Consider the following 15118-nt stretch of genomic DNA (forward strand, 5'->3'; position numbering starts at 1 on the left):
GAAATTTTCGGCATCGGTTTCAAAAAGTAAAATTTATGACTTATTAAAGCGCCACTGTGTACACAGACATAGGGAGATGTACAGAGCGCCAATGAACCTTAAAGGCACTGCCTTTGCATACCGGCCCAATCACATAATATCTACGGCTTTTTACACACACACACACACACACACACAAGTGAATGTAAGGCATACTTGGTCAACAGCCATACAGGTCACACTGAGGGTGGCCGTATAAACAACTTTAACACTGTTACAAACATGGGCAACATCGTGAACCCACACCAAACAAGAATGGCAAACACATTTCGGGAGAACATCCGCACAGTAACACAACAGAACAAATACCCAGCCCCCCTTGCAGCACTAACTCTAACGGGATTACAATATACACCCTCGCTACCACCTACCTCCCCAACCCCCACCTCAACCTCCTCATGCTCTTCCAGGGAGAGCATGTCCCAGTTTCCAAGCTGCTGTTTTGAGGCATGTTAAAAAAAAAAAAAGATAATGCACTTTGTGACTTCAATAATAAATATGGCAGTGCCATGTTGGCATTTTTTTTTCCATAACTGGAGTTGATTTATTTTGAAAAAACTTGTTACATTCTTTAATGCATCACAACAAAATTAGGCATAATAATGTATTAATTACACGACTGTATACCGGTATCGGTTGATATCGGTAATTAAGAGTTGGACAATATCGGCAAAAAAGCCATTATCGGACATATTTCTATTTTACACCATCTAAAATTGCTCTCTGATAACAAAAGGAAACATATGTTTAATGTACTGTAAGATTTTCTGTTAAAATAAAGACAATATTGACATTTGATCTAGTTCCCTTTATTTTGAAAAGCAGCGAAAAGTATCGATAGACATGGTACCGGTGCCAAATTATTGGTATCGGGACAACCCTAAAACCGACATGAGCACTTTCTAATTTCATTGATTTAATCGATTAATTGTTGCAGCCCTATCACCAATACAATATTTACAAAACTATTCACTATACAACATTAATTTTGCTGCATCTTATGTAAGTCTGACATCATTATAATCCAATCCAATCCACTTTATTTATATAGCACATTGAAACAACAATAACGTTTCCAAAGTGCTGCACAGCCATGTTAAAGACAATATTAAAAAACAATATTATACTCCACCAATGACTGAATAAAAAGAAAAAATAAATAAATATAAAACCAATATAAAAAAACAATATAAAAACAAATATGATTAAAAACAATTTTAAAGGGTAAAATCAATTAAAACAGTAAAATAGAAGTGTATAAAAAACACAAGAAGACAACAGAGGACAGAGGACCACACAACTCACGTAGTGTTAAAAGCCAAAGAATAAAAGTTAATTCATAATCAGACCAAAAGTGTGCAGAGAAATATCCGCTCAAATGAAGCTGAGATAGGCTCCAGCACCCCCCGCCACCCCAAAAGGGACAAGCGGTAGAAAATGGATGGATGGATGTCCAAAGGTAAAGTGTACAGTACCCTGGCTCACCACCAAGATACTGGGGGCGTACATGAGCTGGCAGGTGCTTGTCGCTGCCATCTTGGACAATAACCTCTCTTTTGAACACCACATCAACCACATTACATCAACTGCTTTCTTCCACCTCAAAAATATCGCCCGTCTCCGTCCATCCCTCTCATTCTCTGCCGCTGAAACCCTGATCCATGCCTTCTTCGCCTCCAGACTCGATTACTGCACCAGCATCTTCTACGGCTCATCTTCCAAAATCCTCAATAAACTCCAATATGTTCAAAACTCTGCCGCCCGCCCGCTCACCCACACCCGCTGCCATAATCACAGCACCCCGGTCTTTCAGAAACTCCACTGACTCCCCGTTCCTGACGGGATCCACTTTAAAATCCTCCTCCTCACCCGCAATGCCCTCCACAACCAGGCCCCCTGCTACTGTATCTCACCAACCTGCTTCACCGCCATACCCCTTCAAGCAGCCTCCTCTCCCCGCCAATCAGAACCAAGCTCCGGCCCTAGGGGTGATGAAGCCTTCTCCATCGCTGCTCCCACCCTCTGGAACTCTCTCCCCAAAGCCATCAGTGACTGCTCAGACCTTCCAACCTTCAAAAACCTTCTCAAAACACACCTCTTCAGATCTGCTTTTAACCTGTGTTCTGTGTTCCGTCTTGTAACGTCCAGTCTTATTATGTATTTTACTATGTACTGCTTTTATATTTCCTTTATTATGTGTGTAGAGGTTGCCCTCTAGTGGGTTCTTCACTACACCACACACTGCCAGGAGAGCCCGGAATTCTGGGTATAACACTGTTTTATTTTCATCCAATGGTGCAAAGTCTTTTGCTTTTCAGCAAAGTGGCTTTTCTGCGTCTAACTTTAACATCGTCTCTCCTCCCGGTTGCTGCTTATTCAGAGCGACAGGTGATGAGATAACAAGGCCCAGCTGGGCCATCTACGCACCTATCGCTGCCTTCGAGGCCGGCCCTGGCACACCCCGTTCCGTTGCAGGCCCGCAGGTCACGCCCCCCCTCGACAATGTATCATTACTTTGAACTGTTTTATATTTTATTGTCTTTGAGTACCCTGAAAAGCGCTATACCAAATAAAATGTATTATTATTATTATTATTATTATCTTTCTGCAGTGAGACGGCGTGGCGTAGTTGGGAGAGTGGCCGTGCCAGCAACCCGAGGGTTCCCGGTTCAATCCCCATCCTAGTCACGTTCGTTGTGTCCTTGAGCAAGACACTTCACCCTTGCTCCTGATGGGTCGTGGTTAGCCCCTTGCACGGCAGCTCCCGCCATCAGTGTGTGAATGTGTGTGTGAATGGGTGAATGTGGAAATAGTGTCGAATCTTTGAGTACCGTATTTTTCGGACTATAAGTCACAGTTTTTTTTCATAGTTTGGCCGGGGATGCGTCTTATACTCAGGAGCGACTTATGTATGAAATCATTAACACATTACCGTAAAATATCAAATAATATTATTTAGCTCATTCACGTAAGAGACTAGACCAGGGGTCGGCAACTTAAAATGTTGGAAGAGCCATATTGGACCAAAAATACAAAAACAAATATGTCTGGAGCCGCAAAAAAATAAAAGCCATATTACATACAGATAGTGTGTCATGAGATATAAATTCAATTAAGAGGACTTAAAGGAAACTAAATGAGCTCAAATATAGCTACAAATGAGGCATAATGATGCAATATGTACATACAACTAGCCTAAATAGCATGTTAGCATCTTTTAGCTTGCAGTCATACAGTGACCAAATATGTCTTATTAGCACACTACACAAGTCAATAACGTAGACAAAACTCACCTTTGTGCATGATGCACAACATTAAAAATGAGACGGACAAAGAAGTGGCATAACACGTCTTAGAAAGTCGGAGAAAGTTATATATGTAAACCAACTAGGGTGAGTTCAAGGACCGCCAAAAATTAGTAGGACAAAACAGTTCTCGCCAAATACTCGAATCAGTGAAGCATGTTTATTAAAAACAGTGTGCTTTATAACAATTAGGGAGGTTTGTGTCATGTTTGTCCTCCGACAGAAACTATATTAAAACAAAAATACATTTTTTATATTTTTTTCCCCTCATCTTTTTCCATTTTTCATACATTTTTGAAAAAGCTCCAGAGAGCCACTAGGGCGGCACTAAAGAGCCGCATGCGGCTCCAGAGCCGCGGGTTGCCGACCCCCGGACTAGACGTATAAGATTTCATGGGATTTAGCGATTAGGTGTGACAGATTGTTTGGTAAACATATAGCATGTTCTATAAGTTATAGTTATTTGAATGACTCTTACCATAATATGTTACGTTAACATACCAGGCACCTTCCCAGTTGGTTATTTATGCCTCATATAACGTACACTTTTGCGACTTATACTCCAGTGCGACTTATATATGTTTTTTCCTTCTTTATTATGCATTTTCGGCAGGTGCGACTTAAAAAATACGGTACTTTGAAGGTAGAAAAGCGCTATACAAGTATAACCCATTTTACAGTGAGGAAAAGCGGCTGAATGACTAACATAAAATAAAAAGGAACAAGGTAAAACATGTGCCATGGACATAGTCTACAAAATAAGATAAGAAGACCAGAAATTGTTTTTATTCTTAATTTTAAAAGGTCATTGTGAGTTAATGCTTTTTCCGTGCTGCGCGTTCGCCCTTCTCGGCCACCGTACTTACCTGGTCTTCAGCGGCTTCACACAGATGAGCTTGTCTACTCGCTGCACCTCCCCAGCCACAGAAGCTGTCAGTTTCTCCTCGTCCACATAAGTGCCATGACCCCTGCAATATACCACCATTTTATTTATTTCAGTTTTAACCGTACATATAGTGTCATATGGTTAGGGTTGCAAACGGGTGGAAATTTACCACGGTAAGTTAAGCTCGCGAAGTTTGGAAATGTTGACCATTTTTTGGATTATTCAAAGTTGGACATCGTCCATCTTATTCTGTAGAATAAGATGAGCTTATAAATAGGGCTGGGCGATATATCGATAGACCCAGACTGGGGCAAACAATTGAAGGGTGTGTGTAGATATATATATATTTATTTTAAAGTTTACACTTGTTCACGAGCAAGTATTGATGCTGAGTTATAGACATTTTATCCCACTCAGGTTGTTTGTGAATTTTTCTTTTTTTAATAATGTTTACAGCATTATTTGCACTTTATACTGTTCACTTTTTTACTGTTTAATGATGCCATTTCTGTTTGTCATGTATAATTTTTGATATTTTGTGTTTATGCTTGAATACAAACTATTGTGTATTATTCAAACTCACCTAATTCAGCTGGATAGTTGTTATCAAGAGTACTAAAATCCTTTCCAGCATGGATCTGACAACTAAGTAGGCTAAATAACTTTAAACTTTAATACATACTCGGATAGACCAGTATTGGTATCGGATCGGAAGTGCAAAAACAATATCTGTATCGGATCGAAAGTGCATATATATATATATATATATATTATCCATCCATCCATTTTTCTACCGCTTGTCCCTTTTTGGGGTTCGCTGGAGCCTATCTCAGCTGCATTCAGGCGGAAGGCGCGTACACCCTGGACAAGTCGCCACCTCATCGCAGGGCCAACACAGATAGACAGACAACATTCACACTGACACTCACACACTAGGGCCAAATTAGTGTTGCCAATCAACCTATCCTCAGGTGCATGTCTTGGAAGTGGGAGGAAGCCGGAGTACCCGGAGGGAACCCACGCATTCACGGGGAGAACATGCAAACTCCACACAGAAAGATCCCGAGCCTGGATTTGAACCCAGGACTGCAGGACCTTCGTATTGTGAGGCAGACGCACTAACCCCTCTCCCACCATGAAGCCCATATATATATATATATATATATATATATATATATATATATATATATATATATATATATATATATATATATATATATATATATACATATATATATATATATATATATATATACATATATATATATATATATATATATATATATACATATATATATATATATATATACATATATATATATATATATATACATATATATGTATATATATATATATATATATACATATATATATATATATATATACATATATATATATATATATATACATATATATATATATATATATATATATATATATATATATATATATACATATATATATATATATATATACATATATATATATATATATATACATATATATATATATATATATATATATATATATATATACATATATATATATATATATATATATATATACATATATATATATATATATATACATATATATATATATATATATACATATATATATATATATATATACATATATATATATATATATATATATATATATATATATACATATATATATATATATATATATATATATATATATATATATATATATATATATATATATATATATATAAAATAAACAAAGTGCAAAGCCATAGGCTCACTCAGTTTGTTTGTTGTTAGAGGTAGACAGTGTTTTAATGTAGAGTTCTAAATCTTTTTTAAAGGCACAAAAAACAGTTCGGGTATTGAGACACTTACATTTATGAATACAAAACTTAGCCAATAGAATGATGAGGTTGCAAAGGTAAAATTCATTTTCAAATGTTGTACATTTGTATTGTACCCTTAGTCTTTTATTTTGACAGCGTTAACGGAAGTTGCAAGGCATGATAGGAAACAAGCAGTGAGTTATAATGAAGACAGTCAGTATTATGTTTTCAGCTCTCACTGGCTTCAGAAAGCCACGTCTGGAAGTAAATAATTTGTCTAAAAGTTAAAGTGGCAAAGTTGTGTAAATAAAATAAAAAAAAAAAGGTACATAACAACACGGGAGCTAGCGTACAGCCAGCAGCTAGCACGGATGTGGAAGAAAAATACAAACCTACCGCATAAAACCAGAGTCTGAAGTTATGACATCGCCGGGCACAACTAAATCACTCCTCTCGCCGCTAGAAACAGATAAAGATACTGTTTTTCTAAAAACTGGTAATCTCATGTCAACCGCCATGCTTGCTATAATGTGTTTAAGCTGCGTCGCTTTTTTTCTTCTTTGCCGTTTCCGGTGGTGGCAGTTAAGGCATTTACAAATACGTCGCCAACTAGCGGTTGGGTGTTGAATTGACGCTTTATCGCAATAACAGTAACAGAAAACAGGGGTCACCAACCTTTTTGAAACCAAGAGCTACTTCTTGGGTACTGATTAATAGGAAGGGCTACCAGTTTGATACACACTTAAATAAATTGCCAGAAATAACCAATTTGCTCAATTTACCTTTAATAAATAAATCTATGTATATTAAAAAAATGGGTATTTCTGTCCGTCATTCCGTCGTACATTTTTTTCCTTTTACGGAAGGTTTTTTGTTGAGAATAAATGATGAAAAAAACCACTTAATTGAATGGTTTAAAAGAGGAGAAAACAGGGGAAAAAATTAGTAGTTAATCGTCAATTTTGAGTCTTTAAAATTCTAAATTTTAAGGTTTTACTACTTACGTATAAAATACTACACGGTCTAGCTCAATCCTATCTTGCCGATTGTATTGTACCATATGTCCCGGCAAGAAATCTGCGTTCAAAGGACTCCGGCTTATTAGTGATTCCCAAAACCCAAAAAAAGTCTGTGGGCTATAGAGCGTTTTCATTTCGGGCTCCAGTACTCTGGAATGCCCTCCCGGTAACAGTTCGAGATGCCACCTCAGTAGAAGCATTTAAGTCTCACCTTAAAACTCATTTGTATACTCTAGCCTTTAAATAGACTCCCTTTTTAGACCAGTTGATCTGCCGTTTCTTTTCTTTTTCTCCTATGTCCCACTCTCCCTTGTGGAGGGGGTCCGGTCCGATCCGGTGGCCAGTGTATCGGCTGGGGACATCTCTGCGCTGCTGATCCGCCTCCGCTTGGGATGGTTTCCTGCTGGCTCCGCTGTGAACGGGACTCTCGCTGCTGTGTTGGATCCGCTTTGGACTGGACTCTTGCGACTGTGTTGGATCCATTATGGATTGAACTTTCACAGTATCATGTTTGACCCGCTCGACATCCATTGCTTTCCTCCTCTCCAAGGTTCTCATAGTCATCATTGTCACCGACGTCCCACCGGGTGTGAATTTTTCCTTGCCCTTATGTGGGCCTTCCGAGGATGTCGTAGTGGTTTGTGCAGCCCTTTGAGACAGTAGTGATTTAGGGCTATACAAGTAAACATTGATTGATTGAAAATTCTACCGAAATAAAGAAGAGAAAAACTAACTAATTGGAATCTTTTTGAAAAAATAAAAAAAATAACATTAGTAATTTTTCCTAATTAAGATAAATTTTATAATTTTGATGACGTGTTTTAAATAGGTTAAAATCAAATCTGCACTTTGTTAGAATATATAACAAATTAGACCAAGCTATATTTCTAACAAAGATATATCAATATTTCTTCTAGATTTTCCAGGACAAAAATTTAAAAATAAATTCAAAAGACTTTGAAATGAGATTCAAAATTTGATTCTACAGATTTTCGAGATTTGCCAGAATATTTTTGGGGGAATTATAATCATAATAAGTTTGAAGAAATATTTCACAAATATTCTTTGTCGAAAAAACAGAAGGTAAAATGAAGAATTAAATTAAAATGTATTTATTTTCTTTACAATAAAAAAAAAACATAAACATTGATTTAAATTGTCAGGAAAGAAGAGGAAGGTAAAAAGGTATATGTGTTTAAAAATCCTAAAATCATTTTTAAGGTTATATTTTTTCTCTAAAATTGTCTTTCTGAAAGTTATAAGAAGAAAAGTAAAAAAATAAATGAATTTATTTAAACAAGTGAAGACCAAGTCTTTAAAATATTTTCTTGGATTTTCAAATTCTATTTGAGTTTTGTCTCTCTTAGAATTAAAAATGTCGAGCAAAGCGAGACCAGCTTTCTAGTAAATAAATAAAATAAAATAAAAAATAGAGGCAGCTCACTGGTAAGTGCTGCTATTTGAGCTATTTTTAGAACAGGCCAGCGGGCGACTCATCTGGTCCTTACGGGCACCTCATTGATGATCCCTGACACAAAGTAATAGTGTTGTATTATTACAGATGCCCTCAACAATGTAATACATGTAATATTAGACAATTAAAATGTGTCCAAATTGGTTAAATATGTCACACACAATGATATAAATAAATAAAAAAACTATACATAATCCAAAGAGTCATAGTGCAATAATTTGAATCACCAATTAGGCTTTTTTTAAAAGATCCAGTGAGGGTTTTTTGTGGCATTTTATCAGATTATATGTATCAATTTATTTATCTGCGTTCAAAAGACTCTGGCTTATTAGTGATTCCTAGAGCCCAAAAAAAGTCTGCGGGCTATAGAGCGTTTTCCGTTCGGGCTCCAGTATTCTGGAATGCCCTCCCGGTAACAGTTCGAGATGCCACCTCAGTAGAAGCATTTAAGTCCCACCTTAAAACTCATTTGTATACTCTAGCCTTTAAATAGACCTCCTTTTTAGACCAGTTGATCTGCCGCTTCTTTTCTTTCTCCTATGTCCCCCCCCCTCCCTTGTGGAGGGGGTCCGGTCCGATGACCATGGATGAAGTACTGGCTGTCCAGAGTCGAGACCCAGGATGGACCGCTCGCCTGTATCGATTGGGGACATCTCTACACTGCTGATCAGCCTCCGCTTGAGATGGTTTCATGTGGACGGGATTCTCGCTGCTGTCTTGGATCCGCTTTGAACTGAACTCTCGCGGCTGTTTTGGAGCCACTATGGATTGAACTTTCACAGTATCATGTTAGACCCGCTCGACATCCATTGCTTTCGGTCCCCTAGAGGGGGGGGGGGGGTTGCCCACATCTGAGGTCCTCTCCAAGGTTTCTCATAGTCAGCATTGTCACTGGCGTCCCACTGGATGTGAATTCTCCCTGCCCACTGGGTGTGAGTTTTCCTTGCCCTTTTGTGGGTTCTTCCGAGGATGTTGTAGTCGTAATGATTTGTGCAGCCCTTTGAGACATTTGTGATTCGGGGCTATATAAATAAACATTGATTGATTGATTGATTGATTGATTGTTTCTCTACGACATTCCTAACGGAAGTTTTGTCTGTGTTTTTTCCTAGGGGCGCTAGAGCGCAATTTTGAGTTTTTTTTTATTTTTTTATTAGATTGCAATTTTCGCCAGTCCTGATGTGTGTGTCAAATTTGGTGAGTTTTGAAGCATGTTAAGGGGGTCAAATTACATTTCAAAGAACGGCGGAATAATAATAAAGAATAATAAAACCTTAGAAATACAATAGGGTCCTCTGTCCCAAAGGGACATTCGGTCCCTAATAATTATATGCACGACCCCAAAAGGGACAAGCGTAGCAAATGGATGGATAGATATATAGAATCCTTATACATTTATACTCATAAATTATATACGCTTACAAGCGGCCCTTTTAGGGCAGCCACCACTGCAATGTGGCCCTCAGTGTCAGACACCCCTGGAATAGAGGAAAGGTTATTTAATGCCTTTTGTTTTTAAAGCCAAATCTGAACTTTAATCAACAACAAAAAAGAGAAGAAAAAACTACATTTTGAGATGTCTGCTTATCACTTAATGGCAATGATGAAAAAGTAGACATTTTGAAGACTTCCGACACTACCAACACACACCTAACAATTAACAACAAAAATGCTGTCATGGATAAATATCCATCCATCCATCCATCTTCTTCCGCTTATCCGAGGTCGGGTCACGGGGGCAACAGCCTAAGCAGGGAAACCCAGACTTCCCTCTCCCCAGCCACTTCGTCTAGCTCTTCCCGGGGGATCCCGAGGCATTCCCAGGCCAGCCGGGAGACATAGTCTTCCCAACGTGTCCTGGGTCTTCCCCGTGGCCTCCTACCGATTGGACGTGCCCTAAACACCTCCCTAGGGAGGCGTTCGGGTGGCATCCTGACCAGATGCCCGAACCACCTCATCTGGCTCCTCTCGATGTGGAGGAGCAGCGGCTTTACTTTGAGTTCCTCCCGGATGGCAGAGCTTCTCACCCTATCTCTAAGGGAGAGCCCCGCCACCCGGCGGAGGAAACTCATTTCGGCCGCTTGTACCCGTGATCTTATCCTTTCGGTCATGACCCAAAGCTCATGACCATAGGTGAGGATGGGAACGTAGATCGACCGGTAAATTGAGAGCTTTGCCTTCCGGCTCAGCTCCTTCTTCACCACAACGGATCGATACAACGTCCCTCACTGGAAATGTGTTCGACTTACTGCCGGCAATGCGGACCAAGCTCTGGCACTGATCGTACAGGGAACGGACCGCCACAATAAGACAGTCCGATACCCCATACTCTCTGAGCACTCCCCACAGGACTTCCCGAGGCACACGGTCGAATGCCTTCTCCAAGTCCACAAAGCACATGTAGACTGGTTGGGCAAACTCCCATGCACCCTCAAGAACCCTGCCGAGAGTATAGAGCTGGTCCACAGTTCCACGACCAGGACGAAAACCACACTGTTCCTCCTGAATCCGAGGTTCGACTATCCTCTCCAGTACACCTGAATAAACCTTACCGGGAAGGTAAATATAATAAACCTTAAGTTGATGTGTCAAACATAGTGGCCACCTTAGTGACCGTGTGAGCAGCTTCGATTGCTCCGAAGGAAATGACCAAGTATTGTTTGTCCAAAACATGAACACTTGAGTTTGAGAGCACCTTTCTTTAAAAAATAATTTATTGGTCTGTATGTACAGGCAAGAAAAAAATGAGTAGAAAAAATGTACAAGAGAGAGTGTTTTGTTTCCACAGCGTGATGAGGATGTGCTGCTTGACAACTGTACACATTGCATCGGGATGTTGGCGGGCTGCGGCGTCCATGTTGGATGGACGCCAGAGTACCTCAAGTCACATCATTAGGTACACCTGTGTCGTCTAACCACGCAGGTGTACCTAATGTTGTGTCCGGCGAGTCAGTTCTTAGTGTCATTGACAGCAATGTGAGTTGTTTTTTTTTATATTAATAATAATAATAATCATAAAAACAGAAGGCCACCGGACTTAAGAAGTCTTTGGTTCATCAAGTTACCGTATCTCCCAGCACCTAACATGACAAACGTTTTGAATCCCACACTCACAATTTTGCATTTTGGTCGATTAAAAAAAAAAGGGAAAAAAAGAAGAAAAAAGCAAAGGGTCTGGTAGGGAAACAGACAAAGCAGAGTAACATTTCAATACATTGCACAAGATAATACTGACGCTTTTATACCACCTGGATGAACTTTTTTTTTTCTCAAATAAAAGTGTGTCGCGGCACATTGAAAACAAAGCTATTGAATTAGGAAATGATGCTATAAGTCCAATAAATAACCCTAATGATAACAACAATGTTGACCAGTACAATAAAAAGTCATTGCATGCTCAATACAACGTGGTATATTTGAAAAAAAGAAAAAAAAGAAAAAAAGAAAAAGCAGTCCAGCTTTTGTGGGAAATGAAATTGTAGAAATCTTTTTTAAAGAATTCATAGCATGATTTTCTTGTGTAAAAAAATAGCGTCCTATTGTGTCATTGAAAAAATAATGTTTAAAATCATATGAGGTATGAAAGTATCAAACGTCTCCTCACTGCACGGCTCGCACCTTTTTTTTTCTTGTCCAAAAATACAAAGTGCGAGAGAAAAAAAAAAAAAAGAAATTTGTTTTTGTCTGTAACGGCACTTTTTTTTGTTGTTGTCCTTAAAAAAAATAGATTAGCCGTCAAGACTGAAATTCCTCCTGCTATGCAAAGTAGGGTGGATTTAATACTGAGTGGATTAAGTACATGCGCGCACACACACACACACACACACACACACACACACACACACACACACACACACACACACACAAACAAACAAATAGCATTTTCCATGTGTGGACAAGCCAAAATGTCCACAATTAAAATGAAAAAAAAAAAACTACCGCAAACAAACAAACGACTTAATAAAATACACAGAGACACAGAGGAAAGCCAAAATGTCCACTACAAAAATTGTCCCCATAGCCCATAACAGTCCTCACAAAGTTGGGCTGGAAAAGGACGCCTCACAAGAGCGAATACTTGTCGCATTTTACCTTTAGTGGACAAGTCGAAATGTCCCAAAAAGGGGAAACAATTGTTTCAAAAGGTTGGGACGACAAAAGTTGCCAAATAAAGACAAGACTTCAGACACACACACACACACACACACTCCCAGCATTTTCTTTGTGCAGACTAGCCAACAAGTCCTGGCAGAGAATTATTTCCCCACCGTCTAAACACCCCACTCCAAAAAAATGGCCGCAGAAGGCTGGGATGTCAAAAATTAGCTTTCAAAAGAACACAAAACACACTCACACAAGTACCGTTTTCTCAAGTGAATCATCCAAAATTTCCTCACAAAAGGTGGGAGATCAAATGTTGTCTTAAAAAGACAACACACACACTGAGCTCATTGTCATATTCTCCTTAAGTGGACTGGTTGAAATGTCTCCACACAAAAAAACATCTCTAAGAAGACAACACACGCACACACACACACGCACGTTTCTTATGAGGTCTAACAAAAGTCCCCACAAAAAACCTGTCCTTCTCAAGGTGTCCAACACACACACAGACACACACACACAGACACACACACAGCATGTTCCTTATGAGGTCTAACAAAAGACCCCACAAAAAACCTGTCCCTCTAAAGGTGTCCAAGAACACACACACACAGCATGTTCCTTATGAGGTCTAACAAAAGACCCCACAAAAAACTGTCCTTCTCAAGGTGTCCAACACACACACACACGCACACACAGCATGTTCCTTATGAGGTCTAACAAAAGACCCCACAAAAAAACTGTCCTTCTCAAGGTGTCCAACACACACACACACAGACACACACACACAGCATGTTCCTTATGAGGTCTAACAAAAGACCCCAGAAAAAAACTGTCCCTCTCAAGGTGTCCAAGAACACACACACACAGCATGTTCCTTATGAGGTCTAACAGAAGACCCCACAAAAAACTGTCCTTCTCAAGGTGTCCAACACACACACAGACACACACACACACACACACACACACACAGCATGTTCCTTATGAGGTCCAACAAAAGACCCCACAAAAAACCTGTCCCTCGCAAGGTGTCCAAGAACACACACACAAACACCCACACACACACACACAGCATGTTCCTTATGAGGTCTAACAGCAGTCCCCACGAAAAACCTGTCCCCACCAAGGTGTCCAAGAACACCCACACACACACACAGGCATGCACGCACACACGCAGTGTATTTTCAAGCATCCAGCCAGGGTCTCCAGGGGTGGTGGTTCAAGATAAGGTGCAGTCATAGCTCCCCTCCTCTTCGCCAAATTCCTCTGTCTGGTCCGGGGACCGGTTGTCCTCGGTGGGGGCCGTCCTCAAAAACCCACCGGCGGGCTCCAGTGACGGGAGCGCCAGCAGTCCGAGAGGAGCGGCGGCGCAGCGGCTGTCTTCGGGCCGAGCCGAAGCGGAGCCTCCCGGGCCTCCTTCCGCGGCGCCGAGCTTGGAGCTCTGGCAGGCGGAGGGCTGGAAGGCTTCGGGCTGCACTTGCTCGGACGCCATGGAGGCCATCATGAGCTGCTGAAGATGAGGCTGGATCAGGTTGAGGAAAGGTTTGTAGCCCAGGCTGGACAAGGATAGAAATACATTAGTAATTCATAAATACAAAAGTTTTATTTTCATTGTAGGTGGTGAACAGGGGGGGGGGGGCTCCACAAAGCACATTAAACCCAGATTTAGAACTAACAAAGGTCTTAACTCATTCTCCTTCTATGCCACATCAATATGGAATGCACTCCCAACAGGTGGAAAAGAAAGTGCATCTCTAGCCTTCTTCAAAACCGCAGTAAAAGAAGACCTCCAGGCAACTTCAACCCTCCCCCCAACACATCCCACCTCCCCGGATTGTAAATAATCAAATGTATATACTTGTTCTTATGCTTTCTGAGCTCACTCTGTTCACCGCTCGCTGTACATATCCTACCAAGTCAGACCTACACTGTTTCAAAGCCCATTTCTCAGGTGATAAAATTGTTGATGACTGAAATATGCTGGTAGCAACCCAACCTAATCCCACCGCCCCAACACCCTCCCCCCGGATTGTAAATAATGTAAATAGTTCAATGTATATACTCTGATGATTAACTTGTGTGATGACTGTATTAAGCTGATAATATACATTTGTACCATGAATCGATGAAGTCACCCGCTAGACAAGGAAGAGTGCTTGAAACTGTGCATGTCAACATCTGCTGAAGCAGCTATTTCCACATCAACACCGTATGAAAAAAAAAAAAGTCAACAACAGAAGGAGATAACGTTTGCAGGAACCTACCACAGAGTCAAGCACATACACTGTTTGATTTCCTATTATGCAGCTAGGGGTGTAACGGTACGTGTATTTGTATTGAACCGTTTCGGTACGGGGGTTTCGGTTGGGCACGCGGGCGTACCGAACGAGTTTGGAAGCAGAAGTCTTCACAAGCTGCTCTGCTTTCTGCCTCTGTCTGAGCAGTGAGCACCCAGCATTGTCCCGCCCACACAAC

At 40.1% G+C, this 15118-nt stretch overlaps 2 protein-coding genes across 3 annotated transcripts in view; both read right to left on the reverse strand.

The window, feature by feature from the left end:
• The window catches only part of exosc2 (exosome component 2), a 12515-nt gene extending 5888 nt beyond the window's left edge, over positions 1 to 6627 (reverse strand). The window contains exons 1-2 of the mRNA XM_061875672.1: positions 6443 to 6627; positions 4211 to 4312 (exon numbers count right to left, since the gene is read on the reverse strand). Of these exons, the coding sequence (XP_061731656.1) occupies positions 4211 to 4312; positions 6443 to 6564 (224 nt within the window). The 5' untranslated portion in view covers positions 6565 to 6627. The remainder of the gene's footprint in view (positions 1 to 4210; positions 4313 to 6442) is intronic.
• Positions 6628 to 11235: 4608 nt separating this feature from the next.
• The window catches only part of ric1 (RIC1 homolog, RAB6A GEF complex partner 1), a 71680-nt gene continuing 67797 nt past the window's right edge, over positions 11236 to 15118 (reverse strand). For both annotated transcript variants that reach the window (XM_061875675.1, XM_061875676.1), the window contains exon 27: positions 11236 to 14199. In XM_061875675.1, the coding sequence (XP_061731659.1) occupies positions 13863 to 14199 (337 nt within the window). In that variant the 3' untranslated portion in view covers positions 11236 to 13862. The remainder of the gene's footprint in view (positions 14200 to 15118) is intronic.

This window comes from Nerophis ophidion, linkage group LG17, assembly GCF_033978795.1.
Source record: "Nerophis ophidion isolate RoL-2023_Sa linkage group LG17, RoL_Noph_v1.0, whole genome shotgun sequence".
NCBI lineage: Eukaryota > Metazoa > Chordata > Actinopteri > Syngnathiformes > Syngnathidae > Nerophis > Nerophis ophidion.